The 19,750-nt window shown below is 38.6% G+C and overlaps 2 protein-coding genes across 2 annotated transcripts in view; one reads left to right on the top strand and one right to left on the bottom strand.

Annotated features, from left to right (window-relative positions):
* The first annotated feature begins 423 nt into the window (after nt 1–423).
* Nucleotides 424–19,750, top strand: part of GTF2E2 (general transcription factor IIE subunit 2) — a 62,546-nt gene continuing 43,219 nt past the window's right edge. The window contains exons 1-2 of the mRNA XM_059909299.1: nt 424–683; nt 4,811–4,980. Of these exons, the coding sequence (XP_059765282.1) occupies nt 4,815–4,980 (166 nt within the window). The 5' untranslated portion in view covers nt 424–683; nt 4,811–4,814. The remainder of the gene's footprint in view (nt 684–4,810; nt 4,981–19,750) is intronic.
* SMIM18 (small integral membrane protein 18) lies at nt 11,658–12,476 on the bottom strand. The gene is made up of 2 exons (XM_059909193.1): nt 12,415–12,476; nt 11,658–11,991 (listed from the first exon to the last, which is right to left on the bottom strand). Exon 2 carries the CDS (start codon nt 11,952–11,954, stop codon nt 11,658–11,660), a length of 297 nt encoding a protein of 98 aa, XP_059765176.1. The 5' UTR covers nt 11,955–11,991; nt 12,415–12,476.

The raw sequence follows: 19,750 nt of genomic DNA, 5'->3' as shown, positions 1-19,750 counted from the left end.
TTTGCCTTTGCTAGCTGTGCTGTCTCGAGCAAGTCATTTAGTTTCACTGGGCCTCTTGTTTCCTCAGTTGAAAAAGAGAGAGCTGGAACAATGTTCTTCGAAGTTTAGGTGTTGGTGACTGGCATTTGATGTAAAGTCACAGGACATCTGATAGACAATAACTTGAAAAATCTCGTCGCCATTTGGGTTAAACAGATCCCAGAGCACGCTGCAGGAGGATTTAGTAGCTTTACAGTTCTATTTCTGTAAAGGAGAGAGTTCTTCCCTCTCAGCTGCGGCTGCTTAACTCCCACTTAAGCCCCTCTCCCAACCACCCTCCCGTTGTCATGGAGACCAGGGACGCCCCAGCTCTGGATTCCCCTCCCCGGGCGGGGGTATGAGAGGGCGCATGCGCGTTCTCGGCGGCCGAGGGGCCGCGGTGGCTGCCGGGACTGGGCTCCGAACCCGCGGATCAGGAAGTGGTGGTTGGAGCCCGGGGCCGAGTTGCCGCCTGAGCCGCCGCCGCCGCCGCCGCCGCCAGTGCGAAGACCCCGACCTGGCGGGGTAGCGCTGGGCGTGCGTGCGGGCGAGCGGGGGCGCCGACGACGAGCAGGAAGCGGCGGCCACGCGGGCGTGTGCGGCTGGTCGAGGAGGAGGCTCTGGGAGGCGGCGGCCGGGCGCGTGGGGCTGCCCTCCTGGCTCAGGTAGGGGCTGCAGCAGCGGGGTGAGGGGCGCGGAGCCCCGGCCTGTTGTTCCTCCGGGCCGCCTCCGCCCGGGGGCGAGCGGGCCTCCCACCCCGCGGGAGGCTGGGGCCGCCGTTCCCGGCGCGAAACGCTGAAATCTGCTAACAGCTTCTCGGGAGCATTGTCTTTTAGGCCGGAGGTTCATTGAGCAAAGTTTTGGGTTAGAAAGAGGGGAAATTCACATCGGAGAGCTGATTGTGCCTTTTCCTGGTCCCCCCAGCTTGCATTAGCAGCTGCCGTACGAACCAGGTGTGTGGAGTTTGGGGAAACGGTGCCCAGCCACCTAAAGGCTGGGATGTAGATGCTCCTTCGCGGACTGTTGTTTTCAGCTGCCTTTTGGAGACACACTTTGGAATGATTCCTAAGCTTGAGTTATAATGGTTGTTTCCTGCAAAGCCTAAAGACATTTCCCGAAACAAATAGCTGCGGTAACCTTTTTCCGTCCACCTCTACGTTTCTGTCATTTAAGAGGTGAGCAAGTGTCTATTCTCAGCTTGCCGGCTATTCATAGTGTTGGCACCTGCGAGGCGCAGGCGGGAAAGAAGCGAGAGAGGAAAGAGCAGAAAGGTTGAAAGAAGTCAAATGATAAAGTGGAAAGAATGTGGGCTTTGGAGCGAGATTTTCATTTAATTTTTGGCTTCTTATTGGGGGAACACATGGACTCTCTGAGTTGTGGGGTTTTTTTTGTTTTTTGTTTTTGGTTTTTTGTTAATGTCAGATGGGCAGGGTGATGTGTCCTGTCTACAACACAGGTCAGTACATGTAAAACTCTACAGATACTGTAGTAGTCTTGTAAGGAAAAGTTAGGCGGAGCATGTGATGGTGAAAGACCTTAAATCTTCTGTTCTTCGTGCCATTGGACTTGACCCATAACCACACAGGTCGCCTTTGTTTGGGAGGCCTTTACCAGCATTTCAGGTCTGGAGTGAGGGCCACCTGATTTAGGAGTCAGGATATTCGTGTCCTGGCTCAGGTACTTTCAGCTGTGTGACCTTAACGATGCCTCTTCATTTCAGATTTCACATATTAAAATAGAAATAACGCGAAGTACCAGTGACCTCGTAGAGTTGTGAGGATCAAATGCTGTAAACATCAGGTCTTCGTAAAATTTGGTTAAATCTGTGTTAAAATCATGGTTATAACAGCCGGGGTTAGTTATCTGTCTTTACAAGGTGAAATAAACAGATAACAGATGTTTCCTGTTTTAGGCTTGTTGCCCTCGCCTTATCACTGGGGAATTCTCCTTTCTTGTTCTGACACTTTTCCTCCCCAAGACTGCCTCCTCCCTTCTTCACCTCAGTGTAATCATTCGGTTACTTCTTTTCAGATCCAACTCAAAATAATAGTACTGAAATAACATATTTGTATAGCTTTACTATTTAAAAAATCATTTTCACAAACATTTTTTTCAGTTTATTCTTACAGTTGGGCTAGATGTAGACAGCATTGGTAGTACCCTTATTTTACTTATGATAAAATTGGATTTAGGGAGGTCTAGTGGATTGCCCAGGTCATGTTGCTGTTAGGGATTAGAACTGAGGGAAGAAGGCAGGTCTTAGATTCGAGGTCCTGTGCCGGTGATTCTTCTTTCGTTCCTTAGCTGAAGTTTACTCTGATTATTTCTTATCAATGCTTTTATATATGTATATATTTTAAATTTTATTGAAGCATAGTTGGCTTACGATGTTGTGTTTAATTTCTCCTCTACAGCAGAGTGACTCAGTTATACATATATAGTCTTCATATTCTTTTCCATTATGGTTTATCTCAGGATATTGAATATTGTTCCTTGTACTGTACAGTGGGACCTTGTTTATGCGTCCTACATATAATAGTTTGCATCTGCTAACCCAAACTTCCAGTCCTTCCCCCCCCGCCCCCCCCCCCCCGCCCCCGCTTGGCAACCACAAGTCTGTTCTCTATATTTGTGAGTCTGTTTTTGTTTCGTAGATATGTTCATTTGTGTCATATTTTAGATGTCACATACAAGTGATAGCATATGGTATTGGTGTTTCTCTTTCTGACTTCGCTTAGTATGATAATCTCTAGGTCCATCCGTGTTGCTGCAAATGGCATTATTTCATTCTTTTTAATGGCTAATTATTCAATGCTTATATTTTTAACTTTTAGCATGGTAAGTCACGTTTTATTTATTCATTGCTTTTTAAAAAATTATTTGATTGATTTATTGTTGGCTTCATTGGGTCTTTCGTTGCTGTGCGCGGGCTTTTCTCTAGTTGCAACGAGGGGGCTACTCTTTGTTGTGGTTTGCGGGCTTCTCATTGCGGTGGCTTCTCTTGTTGTGGCTCACGGGGTCTAGGGGCGCGGGCTTCAGTAGTTGTGGCACAAGGCTTAGTTGCCTCGTGGCATGTGGGATCTTCGCGGATCAGGGATCGAACCTGTGTCCCCTGGATTGGCAGGCGGATTCTTCACCACTGTGCCACCACGGAAGTCCCTATTCATTGCTTTTTAACCGAGGTGCTCAGTGCTTTCATGTTCTCAAATGTAAGCTTATTGAAGGCAAGGATTTATCTTACAGAACTTTTCAAAGGTTGGAGTACAGTGCCTCACAAACAGGAGAAATTTTTTTTTAATATATTGGTTTTTTAAAATTAATTTATTTTTAAAAATTTTATTTATTTTTGTCTGCGTTGAGTCTTTGTTGCTGTCAGCGGGATTTCTCTAGTTGCCTTGAGCGGGGGCTACTCTTCGTTGCGGTTTGCGGGCTTCTCATTGCGGTGGCGTCTCTTGTGGAGCACGGGCTCTAGGCGCGCGGGCTTCGGTAGTTGTGTCTCGCGGGCTCTGGAGCACAAGCTCAGTAGTTGTGGTGCTCGGGCTTAGTTGCTCTGTGGCATGTGGGATCTTCCCGGACCAGGACTTGAACCCGAGTCCCCTGCATTAGCAGGCGGATTCTTAACCACTGCGCCACCAGGGAAGCCCAAACAGAAGACATTTAATAAAGGATTGTAAAACCATTAACAATGAGGCTAGAGCAATTTAAAGATGTTCTTCCGTTCGTTGCTCACTTAGAAATTTATTGAGCTACCCCATGCTTGAAGGCTTTCAAAGTATAAGAATAGAGTCTTTTTCCTCTGGGACTTTGCTTCCCAACTTATGAACACTAGTCTTAATAGTGTAGAAGTCATTTTCGTAGTCAGCTTGTGTACTTCTGAGACTCTCCATGGGGTTCTAGGGAGAGTTCAGACAAGAGAGGAATGTTTTAAAATACTTGTTGAATGACCTGTGGCTTCCCTGGTTGTACTGAAGTTGCTTAGAATTGTGGAGTTTTAAAACTGGGAGAAAACCCAAAGAGGTCTAGTCCCACCTCCTTCCAAATCAGGAATTTTCTGTAGATATTTCTAACACATATTAATCCAGCCTCTTCTTACTTATGAGAGTCCACCAGTTTTAAAATATACCTTTTAATTTATAAGCAATTCTGATGGTTCTCATTTTTTTGCAATGAGCCTAAATTTGTCTCCTAATTTCCACCCAGTAGTCCTGCTGTTGTTCCTAAAACAGCATTGTCCAGTAGGAATACAGTGTGAGCTGCAAATGTGAGCCACACATGTAATTTAAAATTTTTAGTAGCCATAATTAAAAAAAAAGAAAAAATAGGGGAAATTAATTTTAATATTTTACTTAACCGAGTATATCCAAACTACTATCACATTAGTGTAATCAGTCTAAAATATTTCAGTAATTTAAAAAGTTCTTTTTGTTGTATTGAGTCTTTTAAATGTGGGTGTATTTTACACTTAGAGTACATCTCAACTCTAGCCCCATTTCAGGCGCTCAGTCAGCACTTCGGCCAGTGGCTGTTTGTTATATTGGACAGTGTAGTTCTAGAGCTTTAGAGAATAATCCTATTTTTCTTTTCTAGTGCCTAGCACAGTGCTTGGCATATAACAGGCACTAATTAAAGAATTTTTTGAGTGAATGAGTGAGTGAATAAATACAAGTGCTAGAGAACAAGTAATAAAAGGTAATTCTGTTTGGGAAGTAACTCTTGTTGAGACCTGTGGATTTGGCACATAGATTTGAGTGACTGGAATGTGTATTGAAGAAACTTATTTTTATCTTTGCAGCATTATGGATCCAAGTCTCTTGAGAGAACGGGAGCTGTTTAAAAAACGAGCTCTTTCCACTCCTGTAGTAGAAAAACGTTCTGTATCTTCTGAGTCATCTTCATCATCATCAAAGAAGAAGAAAGCGAAGCTAGAACATGGAGGATCATCAGGCTCTAAACAAAATTCTGGTTAGTAGAATTGACTCTTTAGGACTGTTCAGCTTTTATTTTTCGGGAAACCATTTAGTTCATCATTCATATTGTTTGTTAGGTACTTTGTTAAGTATAAGGGTTGGGATGATGAGAATTTTTTGCTCTTAGGATGTTAATAGTTGTTTTGTAGTTAGAATTTAGGTTATTATCTTTAAGAAAAAAAAAAACACTTCACTGAGGTTTAATTTATGTACTGTACCGTTCACTCGTTTTAAGGGTATAATTCAAAGATTTTTAGTAAGTTTACAGAGTTGTGCAACAACTATTACTACAATTGAATTTTTGTTCCCACCTCAGCCTCTGATAATTAATAATCTACTTCTGTCTCTATATATTTGCCTTTTCTGGACATTTCATATAAATGGAATTGTACAATATGTGTTCTTCAGTATGTGGCTTCTTTTACCTGGCATCTGTTGAGATGATAATGTTGTTCTTGTTCTTTGTTAATATGGTATATTACATTAACGGATTTTCAGATGTTAAACCAACCTTGCATTCTTGGAATAAATCCTACTTGGTCATGGCGTGTAATCCTTTGTTGTGGGATTCAGTTTGCTGACATTTTGTCCAGGATTTATCCATGTTGTAGCATGTATCAGTATTTCATTCCATTTTATTGCTGAAGAGTAATCCATTGTATGATATATACCAAAATTTGTTTATCTGTTCACCAGTTAATGGACATTTGGATTGTTTCCACTTTTTGGCTATTATGAATAGTGCTGCTGGGAACATTCACATACAAGTCTTTGTATGGACATGTGTTTTTTTCCTCTTGGATAGAATTCCACCTAAGAGTGGAATTTCTTGGTCATGTGGTAAATTTATGTTTAATTTTTTAAGAAACTACCAAAATGGCTGTACCATTTCACATTTTCACCATCAATGCATGTGGGTTCCATTTTTTTTTCTTATTCTTGCCAACACTTGTTATTCCTTGTCATTTTGATTGTAGCCATTCTGGTGGGTGTGAGGTATCATTGTGGTCTTAATGTGCAGTACCCTAATGACTAATTATGTTGAACATCATTTCATGTGTTATTGATCATGTGTCTTTTGGTGAAATGCCTATTCAGTTTTTTTGCCCATTTGAAAAAATTGGGTTGTCTTCTTCCTACTGATTTGTAAGAGTTCTTTATATATTCTGGGTACAGTTTCTTGATCCAATATCACATGTGTTCTTGGTGTCATATTTAAGAAATCTTTGCCTAACCCAAGGTCATAAAAAATTCCTCCTGTGTTTTCTTCTCAGAGTTTTATAGTTTTAGCTCTTAGATTTAGGTCTGTGATATGTTTGAGTTGATATTTTTATGTATGGTTTAACATAAGGGTGTAAATTCATCTTTTTGTGTGTGGTTATTCAGTTGTCCCTGCACCATTTCTTGAAAAAACTTTCTTTTCCCCATTGACTTGCATTGGCATCATTGTGGAATATCAGTTGACTACAAATGAGTTTTTTTTTCTGGAATCTAAATTAGGTTCCGTTGACTCATATGTCTGTCCTTATGCCAGTACGATATTCTCTTGATTGCTGTAGCATTCTAGTGACATTTTGAAATTGGGAAGTGTGGAAGTGTAAGTCCTTCAGTTTTGTTCTTTTTTTCAAAGTTGTTTTGGTTTTTCCTGGAGCCTTTGCATTTCCATATAAATTTTAGGATCAGCTTGTCAGGTCTCATCTGTAAAAGAGCCAGCTGTGATTTTGATAGGGATTGCATTGAGAATTGCTATCTTAACAATATTAAGTCTTTCAGTCAATTAACATGGCTATCTTTTCATTTTTTTAGGTTTCTAATTTCTTTCAACAATGTTTTGTAGTTTTTAAAGTATGTCTTGCTTTGTTAAATTCTAAATATTTTATTCTTTTTGATATTGTGAATGAAATTGTTTTCTTAATTTGATATTTGGATTGTTAATTGCTAGTATATGGAAACACAGTAGATTTTTGTACGCTGATCTCAAACTCTGCAACCTTGCTGAACTCATTATTTCTAGTTTTTTGTGTGGATTTTTTAGGATTATCTATATGTAAGATTTTGTCATCTGTGAATAAGAACAGTTTTACTTCACCTTGCCAACATCAATGCCTTTTCTTTCTTTTTCTTGACTGTTAGTATTGGCTAGTAATAGAAGTAGTGAGTGTGAATATCTTTCGCTTGTTCCTATCTTAGGGGGAAAGCATTCAGTCTTTCACTATTATGTATGTTAGCTGCAGGGTTTTTGTAGGTGCCCTTTATCAGGAATTCCCCTCTATTTTTAGTTTGTTGAGAGCTTTTAATACAAATGGGTAGTAGATGTTGTTAAATGCTTTTTCTGCATCTATTGAGGTAATCATGTTTGTTCTTGTTTTTTATTAATATGGTATATTACATTAATTTGTTTTCAGATGTTAAACCAACCTTATATTCTTGGAATAAATCCTACTTGGTCATGGTGTGTAATCCTTTTTATTTGTTGTGGGGTTCACTTTGCTGAATAATCTACTTCTGTAATATTTTGTACAGAATTTTTGCTGATATTTTGTACAGGATTTTTGTATCTGTACTCGTGAGGAATATGGTCTGTAGTTTTCTTGTGCTGATTGGGGTATTTCTGGCCTCAAACGATTTGTGAAGTATTTCCTTTTCCTCTGTTTTCTGGAAAGGTTTGTGAAGGTTTGATATAAATTTCTCCTTAAATATTTGATAGAATTCACTAGGGAAGCCATTTGGGCCTGAGCTTTCCTTTGTGGGATGCTCTTGGTTGAAATTTCTTCTTATAGATCTATTCAGATTTTCTATTTTTTTTTTTTTTTAATTATTAGCACCTTTATTTATTTATTTATTTATTTACTTATTTTGCTGTGTTGGGTCTTCGTTTCTGTGCGAGGGCTTCCTCTAGTTGCGGCAAGCGGGGGCTACTCTTCATTGCAGTGCGCGGGCCTCTCACTATCGCGGCCTCTCTTGTTGCGGAGCACAGGCTCCAGACGCGCAGGCTCAGTAATTGTGGCTCATGGGCCTAGCTGCTCCGCGGCATGTGGATCCTCCCAGACCAGGGCTCGAACCCGTGTTCCCTGCATTGACAGGCAGATTCTCAACCACTGCGCCACCAGGGAAGCCCTCTATTTCTTCTTGAGTTAATTTGGTAGTTTGTCTTTTTAGGGGTTTGTCCATGTCATCATCTACATTGTCCAAAGTTTTTTAGAGTATTCGCTTTTGATTTCTATAAGGTCAATAGTGATATCCCTCCCTTCTTTCATTTCTGATTTTAGGAATTTTTTGTTTGTTTATTTGTTTTTGTTTTGTTTTTTGGTTAGTCCAGTTTAAAGGTTTGTCAATTTTGTTGATCTTTTAAAAAAAACAACTCTTTGTTTCACTGACATATCTGTTTTTCTGGTTTTTAAAAATTTCATTTATTTCCACTTTAGCATTTATTATTTCCTTCCTTCTGCTTATTTTGGGTTTAGTTTACTCTTAGGCTATTATCTTTTCGACAGCTAGGTCAGTGCAACTTAATTCGCAACAGAAATTATTTACCTCCTTCAAAGTGTAGCAGTGTAATCTTTATTGATGTCATCTTGTTAGTGTTCTTCAAGCTGTTTTACTGGTGTTAAAGCAGAGCCAGTCTTTCTATCAAAGGAGGTTTATCATTCTTGTTAGCACGTGCATTAGGTTTGATTATCTCTCATTACAATGAAATTTACATGAATTCATAATAAAGTTTTACAAATTGTTTTAAACATTAACAGAGACCTGCTCTTAGACCTGGTCTCTTTGATCTGCTTAAGAATATCTTTGCTCCAAAATCTCAGTGGCTTAAAACAACAAAGGTTTGTTTCTCTTTCATACCACATGTTTATCATGTGTTGGCAGGGGTCTTAGCTCATTACAGTCACTCAAGGACCCAAGCTGATAGAGTAGCTGATATTTCAAATGTTGTTGGTTTTGTTTCAATGCCCGAGGGAAAGAGAACTCTGGAAGATCTTGCCTGGCAGTTAAATGCTGTGGTCTGGAGGTGATTACACATCAATTCCTCGCACATCTCATTAGCCAGAGCTAGTCACAGGGCTGTACCCAGCCAGTTCCATGTGCTCAGAAAGAGGGGAGCTGGAAATACTGGGTGTAAACACTAAAGACTACCATACCACCCTAGCTCGGGGCACTACCATTGGATTGCCCAGTCAGCTGCTTGTCAGGTCTCCTGGTTTAGCTTCCCTACTGGCCATTCTCTGTACAACAGTCAGTGATTTTTCTAATCATGAATCTGATGATGTCATTCTCTGCTTAAGGCTGATCATTGCTTTTCAGACAAAGCCCACCTTTTCCTGCAGCCTACATGCTGTACTTGATCTTGTCCCCCTTATCTTTTGTGCCCATATCTCACTTTTCTCCTTGTACTCTGTCCTAGTGATACTGGCTTGTAGCTCCTCTAACATGCTTCACTCTCTTGCCTCTTGGCCTTTGCTCATATTATTTCCTCTTCCTGGAACGTTCTTTCTTACCTCCTTCCCTCTTTCTTTTGGTTAACTCCTATTCCTCTTCTAGGTTTCAGCTTTAAAGTCATTCCCACTTTCCAATTTGTGTTTATTGCTTAGCCTTTGAATTCCCAGAGCACTCCCTGTTTCTGACAAAGCTATTGTGTGCCACTCTAATTGCCTGATTACTTGTTTGCCATTGTAACCTAATCCCTCACACATGGAAGCACTCAGTACGTATTGGTTAAATGGCTAAATAGATTACAGGGTAGGGTAGGGAAAAGGTAGTGTATGTTATCAAAAAATCTAGTTATTAAAGGACCTGTATGCTTCCCATCTATGGCAAGGACCCCAAAGTTTTCCATTTATGAAAATGTGGTTTTAACAAGTGCTCAGAGTAGCTCTTGGTTACCAGAATATTTTGTATACCTAAGTTCCACAAGTCCTTTGAAAGTTGGTTATGTTATTTGTGTTTGTTTCTAATGTTAAAAGAAAAATATAAAAACATTGTGTGGAAAAGCGATTTCAGACTGGCATGTAGGGCTCTCTAAGTTGAAAATGACAGATACTTATTTTTCACTTCCCATATCAAGTATTTTCTGTTTTGCCATAATTTTCAGTTGCTTCTTAATGTTGATGAGACACATTTAGTTAAGTGCCGTTACTTCCAATTATTTTGTTATTTTGAGTAATGCTATTGTAAACATCTTTGTATCTTCAGTTTTTTCTTTTGAAGTAATTTCTCAGAATAAATTTCCAGGAGTGACATTTCTGGTCTAAGGGCAGTTATAGTGATCTGAATCAGATTAAAAGCATACTTTGGTTTGTTCATGGGTAGTAGCAAAATAGTGTCAGGGTTATAAAATATAATACTGTACAGGCTTTGGCATTCCAAGAAATAAGATTGCCATATTTCTTAACAGGTGTTAAGTGGTCCTAGCTTTTGACTTGCTTTTGACTTTTTTGGCAGTCTTTTTTTTTTTTTTTTTTGCCACACTGCGCGGCTTTCGGGATCTTAATTCCCGGACCAGGGATTGAACCTGGGTCCTGGCAGTGAAATCGCCCAGTCCTAACTACTGAACCGCCAGGGAATTACCTGGCAGTCTTTTTGCATTGGGTGTCTTAGGCCTTGGGAGTGTGAATGCGAGAGGCATAATGAAAGAACAAGCTCAAGAAATGCAATTTAGGGGGCATGCGAGGAAGTTTGAGCTTGACAACAGCTCATCTTAGGCCATGTATTTCTTACTAAACAGTAAGTCAGTTTTTTTTTTTTTAAATTGATTAGTTCTGTAATTTTTTTTTTCCTAAATAAATTTATTTATTTATTTATTTACTTTTGGCTGTGTTGGGTCTTCGTTTCTGTGCGAGGGCTTTCTCTAGTTGCGGCGAGCGGGGGCCACTCTTCATGGCTGTGCGCGGGCCTCTCACTGTTGCGGCCTCTCGTTGCGGAGCACAGGCTCCAGACGCGCAGGCTCAGTAGTTGTGGCTCACAGGCCCAATTGCTCCACGGCATGTGGGATCCTCCCAGACCAGGGCTCGAACCCGTGTCCCCTGCATTGGCAGGCGGATTCCCAACCACTGCACCACCAGGGAAGCCCAGTAAGTCAGTTTTATGAAAAGTTTATGCAAGTGTCCTTGTGACCTTGCTGAGTATTTTGCGTCTTTTTTTTCACACTAATCCTACATAAAACTTAAATCTTTAAAAATGTTTAAGTTGTCTTCAATAAACTAGAAAGTATTGCTTCTTAGTAAGTAGGGACTTACGTATAAGTGGGAATATTTTACTTTGGATTTAGATAAGTACTTTAAGTAGCATTTTAATTACCAAAATATATGAAGGATAGTACTCTGTTTTTTAGTTCACATGGTTTGTTTAGGAATGTTATTTTGGGATCATTAGCCTTTCTTTTGGTTTCCAGTTTACTTTTTAATGCCTAGTATTGAGTTCTAGGAATCTTTTATCTAGTTTTTGAAGTGTTATTTTAAATAGATTGGTAAATTATTCACATTTGTGAAAGTTTTACTGTGTATTTAATGAAATCGATAACACAAAAAGTGCATATTTAACTTGTTTTTCCCTTCTAGTAGAAATCTTTTAATTATTCATAGTCAATTTTGTAATAACAGTTGACCTCAGAAATTTTTCTTTCTCAGTAATTGACGGCTGTTTTCAGAGCTTTTGTTCATCTTATGTGGAGTACTAGACCACTTCAGTTTCACGTTTTCTGATGTTGTCCATCATACTTCTAAGAGGGTTCGGTTCATTTTTCAAGTCTTTCACAGTTTTGTTTTTTACACAGCAGCAGCAGTCAAGCACTTCATAAAGGAAAGCCAGCACCACTAAAGATACCACTGTAAATATAAATAAAAGCAGAATGACAAAGCAGGCAGTGTTCCAGTTATCATGGAAAGGGTAAATTTTTTGAACTTGAAAACCAAGGTATTGATAAACAGATGTAGTTGTTTCATTCCAGAAGCTGGAGCTCTGGGAGGCCATTCTTAGAGATTCCACTTCTTATATTGCTTGTTGGAATCTGTAGAAAGGTAGAAAATGAATATATGTAACGAAACTCTACCGATTGGTCAATTCAGATGTCAGTTTCTAAGATTTGTTAGTAAATTTATATAGGCTGCATGAGTCTTCCTTATTTTCTGTCAGAATTAATGCCTGAGTGGTATTCTTTAATTTTTTTGATATCTATGCAGTGTACTCTGTAAACCATACTACGTATTTTTTAATGTATATCATTTGTTAGACAAATATTTATGATCAAGATTCATATACAGAAATTAACTGCTAATGGAGGGAGAAAAAAGGCAGCTGAATTGGTTTAAAATTTGATTAAAGCAGTGGTCAGAGAGCTGTTATCTACAAAAAAATCTTAGCATTTTACAGTTGTGTTCTTCAAACTTTCTGCAGAAAAGCTTTTCCCGTTACCCTTGTGGATCCTTCTCACCTTCTTGGTTCAGTGTATTTCTGTCTATTTCCACTCCTTTAAACTTCCAGGACAGGTGATCTGAATCAGGAAATAATGGCTGAGTGAAAAATAGTAGAGAAAGAAAATCCAAATAATGACAGTTTTCAGAATAAGGATAATACAGTTTTAGATTAAAGTTGCCTATGAAGAGACCTTAATCTTAGGATTTTTTTTGGTATGTATATGATAGTCTTAAATGTTTCATAATACCTAAATGACCTATGGACAGGAATATTAAAAAAAAACAGGCAAATTCAGCATCCCAAAGGTATGTATTATTAAATTATTATTCCATTTCACAAAATTAGCCAGTGAGTTAAAGTTTCACTGTTCTTGCATTAAGCTTTGCTCTTGTTGACCTGATACTTGTTGGGCCTTAAATGGGACTGTAAGGATGAAGATCTGATAGTATTAAAAATAATAAATGACTTTATTATCTTAATCATTCAAAAATATCTTTTTAAGGGGACTTCTCTGGTGGTCCAGTGGTAAAGAATCCACCTTCCAATGCAGGGGACGTGGGTTCAATCTCTGGTCGGGGAACTAAGATTCCCACATGCCGCAGGGCTACTGAGCCTGCGTGCCTCAACTACTGAGCCCATGCGCCTCAACTAGAGAGCCCACGTGCCACAAACTGCAGAGCCCACGTATTCTGGAGCCTGCATGCCACAACTAGAGAGAGAAAGCCTGAACGCCACAACTAGAGAGAAGCCCACATGCCACAGTGAAGATCCCGCGTGCTGCAACTAAGACCTGACCCAGTCAAAAATAAATAAATAAACAAAAACCCCAAAAATATCTCTTTAAGCTTTTTGAAAAAATTATAAAATACCTATATACTAAGAAACTTTTTGAAATGAGAGGAAAAAACCCCATAGTTCCACTTCCCTAATTCAGTGACTGTTGTCAGTTTGTGTGCTTGCTTTTACGAAAGAAATGAATTATTTTGCGTAATTTTTTTGCTACATAGTTGTACATAGACTTTCATTCTTGTAAACAAATGTTTATTGATTACCTACTGTGTAACAAATACTTTTTTTTTTTAAAGTGACAAGGTATTTACTTTTTTTTTTTATTCTTTTTTTTTTTAAAGCCTTATTCTTTTTTTTTTTTTTTTTTTAATTTTATTTATTTATTTATTTATGGCTGTGTTGGGTCTTCGTTTCTGTGCGAGGGCTTTCTCCAGTTGTGGCAAGTGGGGGCCACTCTTCATCGCAGTGCACGGGCCTCTCACTATCACGGCCTCTCTTGCCGCGGAGCACAGGCTCCAGACGCGCAGGCTCAGTAATTGTGGCTCATGGGCCCAGCTGCTCTGCGGCATGTGGGATCTTCCCGGACCAGGGCACGAACCTGTGTCCCCTGCATTGGCAGGCAGACTCCGAACCACTGCGCCACCAGGGAAGCCCACAAATACTTTTTTAAAAAATATTTGTTTATTTATTTGGCTGCGCTGGGTCTTAGTTGTAGCACGCAGGATCTTTGTTGGGTACACGGGATCTTTAGTTGCGGCATGCAGGATCTTTAGTTGCGGCACGTGGGATCTTTTAGTTGCGGCATGTGGGCTCTTAGTTGTGGTATGTGGGATCTAGTTCCCTGACCAGGGATTGAACCCGGGCCCCCTGCGTTGGGAGTGTGGAGTCTTAACTGCTGGACCACCAGGGAAGTCCCAACAAATACTTTTCTAAGTGCTGGAGATAACTTGTGTGTGAGAGTATGTTTCATTTATAGAAAATTTCAAGGTAGTACAGAAGTATAAGAGTATAGTAAACACCCATGTGCTTATAACACAGCTTCATCAATTCTTGGCCAGTCTGTATCTCTACTCACTTCCATTCCATGGATTATTTTGAGGCAAATCCCAGACATCATGTCACTTCATCTAGGAATATTTCAGTATATATCTCTTAAAAGGTGAGGACTCTGTTTTTAAATATAACCACAATATCATTTTCACACCAAAAAAGATTAAAAACTGACTTAAAACCCCCCACACATAACAATATAATTCCTTCAATTTCTGTTTTCTTTATAAATATAATTTTAAAACTTTGGGGTTAATAAACTAATATTTTCTAAGGGTTTTTTTTCTTTTTTCTTTAAATCTGATTTGCGTGGCGGATCATCTCACTTCTTTGGTTGGACTTGGTCCCTTCCTTTTTTCCTTCATATATTTTGAAGGTTAAACTGATGATCTGAGGCCAACAGTAAAGGCTTAAATTCATTTTTTCTAGTTGGATTTAAGAATCCATTTATGGTGCTTGGTCACCCTTCATCTTGAAATGAGGGACAAGAGACTAATGGACAGTAATTGAATTAATTGCTTCTGTTCTGGGACATACAAAAATGCATTGTCTGGAACACAGGTATTTGAGTAACTTCCCATTACATTACAGTATTTCAAACTATGTCAAGAGACCCAGCCTTGCAAAGTTACTCTTGTATCTTTTGGATTTTTCTCTTCCAAGCACACCCTTATAGAAAGCAGGCTGCTGCGTTGTACAGCTCTGGGGAGCACCAGTCGTGTTGTGTTGTGGGGTGGGTGCCATTCAGGTAGAACACAGTGTAAATTGGGCTCGTGCAGCGCGGCGTCCTGGTAGGCTGCGCCTCCGCCTCTGCGTTGTTGCCGCCGCTGAACTTAACCACCTTTTACACAAACAGGCAAGTAACCTATAGAAACCAACTCAAACGGAGGCCAAAGTTAAGTCCTTCTTGACCCAGCCTTGCTGATAGAGTAGTGTCATGAATGCATGTGCACAGACACACAAATGCCTGAAAAATGTTCAGCTTTGGAACTCCTGTAGGATTTTTAGCACTGCTAAAATGCAGATACTCCTGGGAGGGGTAACAAACATTGTTACAATTATTCTTACTTCAGTGTGAATGAGTTTCAGGTGCTTTTTAAAAAGCAGAGCTAATAGAGGAGAGGGAGAGGAAGAAGATTAGGACCTTGGTGAAACGGGGGGATCGTGCGACTTATGTGGGCAGGTAAAGAACAGGAAGAATTTCCTGAGGGTCTGTCTAATAACTTTACCTTGGCTAACCTAGCCCTCTCCAGCACTGATGAAAGTATTCCTTAGACTTTCTGTTAAGGCCTTTCAGGTTGATTCCTTTTTAAAATTTGGGAATTTCTTTTGAAGATTTCTCTTCTAAATCTGGCATTAGAACTGATTGCAGGGGAAACAATGGTAGGGGAGGGAGGAGAGAGTAGAGTGAGGTAATTTCCACATTATGCCTCTGAAATTAATCTACCATATTAATTAATGTTAATTTAAACTGCTATTTCATGATTGATATCAAAAATATCATTATAGCAATTTAAAATAAAAATTAAAAGCATCACCTGTGGACTTCCCTGGTGGTGCAGTGGTTAAGAATCCGCCTGCCAATGCAGGTGACACGGGTTTGAGCCCTGGTCCGGGAAGATCCCACATCCTGCGGAGCAACTAAGCCCGTGTGCCACAACTACTGAAGCACGCGCGCCTAGAGCCTGTGCTCCGCAAAAAGAGAAGCCACCGCAGTGAGAAGCCCGCGCACCGCAACAAAGAGTAGCCCCCACTCGCCGCAACTAGAGAAAGCCCGCACGCAGCAACGAAGACCCAACGCAGCCAAAAATAATAAATAAATAAAATAAATAAATTAAAAAAAAAAGCATCACCTATAATCTTATCTCTCTAACATATCAAACTTGTAATTTTTTTCTTTTATCCTAGACATTGGCTGTATAAATCTATAACTCATACCTGGTTGAAATTATACTGAATTTATTACTTTGTATTTTAATTTATTATGAGCAGGCCTTTTTATTTTTATTTATTTTAATATTTCATTTACTGTTATTTTTATTTTTGGCTGTGTCGTGTCTTTGTGGCACGTGGGCTTCTCTCTAATTGTGGTGTTCAGGTTTTCTCTTGTTGAGATGTGCGGGCTCAGTAGTTGTGGCATGTGGGATTAGTTGCCCCGCGGCATGTGGGATCTTAGTTCCCCGACCAGGGATCGAACCTGCATCCCCTGCATTGGAAGGCAGATTCTTTACCACTGGACCACCAGGGAAGTCCCATGAGTAGGCCTTTTTAAATTTGTGGTGACTTCTTAAGACTGGGGAGAAATTGTAAAGACTAATAATGTAAGTTACTGTTTCAAAATGAAATTTTAGAATGATTAGAAAGTTGGCTTAAGGAACTTTATATTCTATTTATTTTTGAGGTACAAGTGAACTGCTTAAAAATTTTTCAGGTCCCCTTGCTCCTAAAAAAATAGAGTGAGAGGGAGGGAGGGGGAGAGATGGGAAGGGAGAGATAAGGGGAGGCAAGAAGGGGGGCAGGCAGACAGACACACAACTAAATTCACTTACTTTGAAGTTAACTTGTACCCATCAATGAACTATTCTTCTGGTTAAATTAATGTATACTCACACAGTCGGATGTTAAGCATGAGTGAGGTGACTGTAGTGACATGGAAAGATTTCTAGGATATGTTGTTAAGTAAACAAAGTGCAGGACAGTGTATAGAGGAAAAAGGGAAATAATATATATTTTTAGTTGCTTGTATCTGCACAAAAATCTTGGGGATATACAGAAATTAATAGCAATCATTATTTGTGGGGTTGGTTGGAGAGTTGGAGAGTAGAGTCGGGAGACAGGGACGTGTGTGAGACTTGTCAAGATGTACCTTGTTATATTCCTTTGGTTTTTGAACCATTTGAATGTATTATTTATTCAAACCCAGAAGTATTCCTTGCCTTTGGTTTTTAATAATCTATTGTGTTTGGATTACTTCTAAAAAATTAGGATTAGTAAATTGTGACTTTGGTTAGACTGTGTACTTTATCCACACACAAATATGCTTATGATAATTATACTTGTGATAGTGACTGGATAGCAGTATGTGCCATTTCCAAGGGTACTTGTAAGTTTTGCTAGGAGCATCTAAGCAGTTTTCAGAAAGAGTATATATACATGTCAGGTTTATGTTGTGAATGATGACAGTTTGCCATTTGTGAGTGTGTTGATAACTGATGAGCATCTCAAAACATTCACTTTTTAGTTAGCTTCTGGGCATATCTGGAAAAAGTAAACCCTGTAATATAGATTCATTTTCCACCTTAAATTTAATGTGGTTTATTCTTTCAGAGTACGGTAGAGCTCTAATAATTCTGTGTGTTAAGTTTAGGATAAAATCTAAATCTTGCTTTGATGAATTAGACATAATTAGATACGTAGAAAGACATTTATCATTAGGATTTTCTTGTATTTTGAGACTATTTTTGAAATTAAAATGTAAATTTATGTGAAGCAAATGCTGTAACATGCCTTACGAAAAGTGAGAGTAAACAGTAAAAAGTAGGAACAGTTTCATATATATAATTTTTAGTTTATTATTATTTTCTAATATATTCCCATCACCTATTTTTCCTCCCATTTTAAATGGCCCTAGTGAAATATTTACAGGGATAGGACTTGGAACTGTTCTGGAACCTTGAATTGCCAGATCAGAATAAAATTATGCCTTTGCTCTATTTGTGGAAAAAGGCTTTGAATTGAATTCTCTAGTGCATTTAAGCATATCACTTTGAAATATGATCAATTAATCGTAATAGCCTTTATATACAGAACAACGCACCCAACGCTGGAACTCTCTGGCTTAGGCCATGTCTTTAGTCAGTTTGGCTAAACAGCAATGAGCCTCCATCTGTACTAACTATAGATATATTGCCAGTAAAATGTAGGCTGATTATAATGTTTAAAAAATGTGGGTGGTAGGAGTTTTTGTCTACAGTTTACCTGAAATTTGAGTTATGAGTTAACTGTTTTATTTGACAAAGTTATTTTTATTTGATCTGAGACTTTTTTTTGAGCTCCCATACTTCGTATAGCAAGCAGGAATGTTTTCTAGGCAATTAACCACATTGTACCGAACCTGGAGAGATCTAATATCTTCTTACAGCAACCTTTGGGCTTTGTAAGGGATACTTTGCTCATGCTAGCAGAACACTGGTTAAGAAACAGAAGGAATAAAAATTATGAAAAAAAAACCCTTTAAAATTTAAAATAGATTTACCAGCAAAGAAAAGGACAGAAGTTGGATCTTTAGGTCAGTATATATAGGTAATATCCTGGAACTCTAGCATTTACTAAATAATTATTTTTTCATGCTTTAATATTGTAGAATTAGAAATTTGGTCAGCAGTTGAATAGTAATTTTTAGTAGGCATGAATGATTGCTGTTAGCTATGAAAGTAATCTTATTACCTTGAAGGGTACCCTCCTTCCTCCCATAACCAATTCTTCTTAGAGCATATTTTTATTTTAAAATTTAGTTTATCAAAATGACTTACTGTGTATTTATTTTAAGTTCAGTTTAAGAATAACTAACATTATATAGAAATAGTGTGATAAGTGTATATTTTTGTGGCATATAAAAATGAAACACTGCTTAAGAAGGTTTTTATTTAATAGCATGATTTGTATGTTACAGTGATAGAGACTTTAAAATTTGACTGTAGGGAATTATTTTAATGAAAATGTATGAAAGCCTAAAGCTCTATAAATGGTCTCTTTGGTTACAGTATAATGCAGCCTACGTAATGGTACCTTTATGGTCTTTTTATTTTTATATACAAATCACAATGTGATAATTTATTGGCATTCTCTGCATCTACACTCAAAGTCAAATAAAATTTTGAATTATTTTCTCATATTCCTTAAAATACAGCAAACTTTCTTATAAATAACTGCTTTAAATTTGCACATATAATCAGAAAGCTTTAGTCCTGGATTTGCTTTTAGTCTAGATTTTTCTTTAAGAAAAATCCTTTGTTAAGACAGACCAAACCGCTGAAATGAAATAGCTCAGAGAAGATGAAATTTGCAAGTAACCTCTTAACATCACATGCATATGGCTTACTCTAAGGTCTGGATATAGATTAGGTTCATAGAAAATGTAATGATTTTCTGTTAAGGCACAGATGGTAAGGGTGCTTATCAAATAGCAAAGATAGTCTTCATATTTTCATAATAAAAATCCTACCAAACAATGAAATGAATACATTTTTTTGGGTCTTTAGTAGGAACAAAGCTTTCTGCTTTGTTTTTATGGTAAAATATTTATATTGTATCATAAGGACATGTATTATTAAATGAAAAGATCATATAACCTACCTCTTGTCTGAAAGGCTGCAGTTGAAGCGATGGTATCCGTCTGTTTGTAATGCAGTCTAGTGCACAGCCAAGATGGAGCTGTGCTTCTATTGGTTGAACCACAATGCAGCTGACAGTTTCCTCTACGTGCATTTGCATTAAGTCCTGCCACCCTAGGA

The sequence above is a fragment of the Balaenoptera ricei genome, chromosome 21 (assembly GCF_028023285.1).
Source record: "Balaenoptera ricei isolate mBalRic1 chromosome 21, mBalRic1.hap2, whole genome shotgun sequence".
NCBI lineage: Eukaryota > Metazoa > Chordata > Mammalia > Artiodactyla > Balaenopteridae > Balaenoptera > Balaenoptera ricei.
Note: the sequence above shows the minus strand (reverse complement) of the source record. Positions and strands in the feature narration are given on the sequence as shown.

Excerpts from the sequence above, each read along its gene's own strand:
- SMIM18 (XM_059909193.1), bottom strand. The coding sequence starts at position 11,954 with ATGGCCTCCCAGAGCTCCAGCTTCTGGAATGAAACAACTACATCTGTT.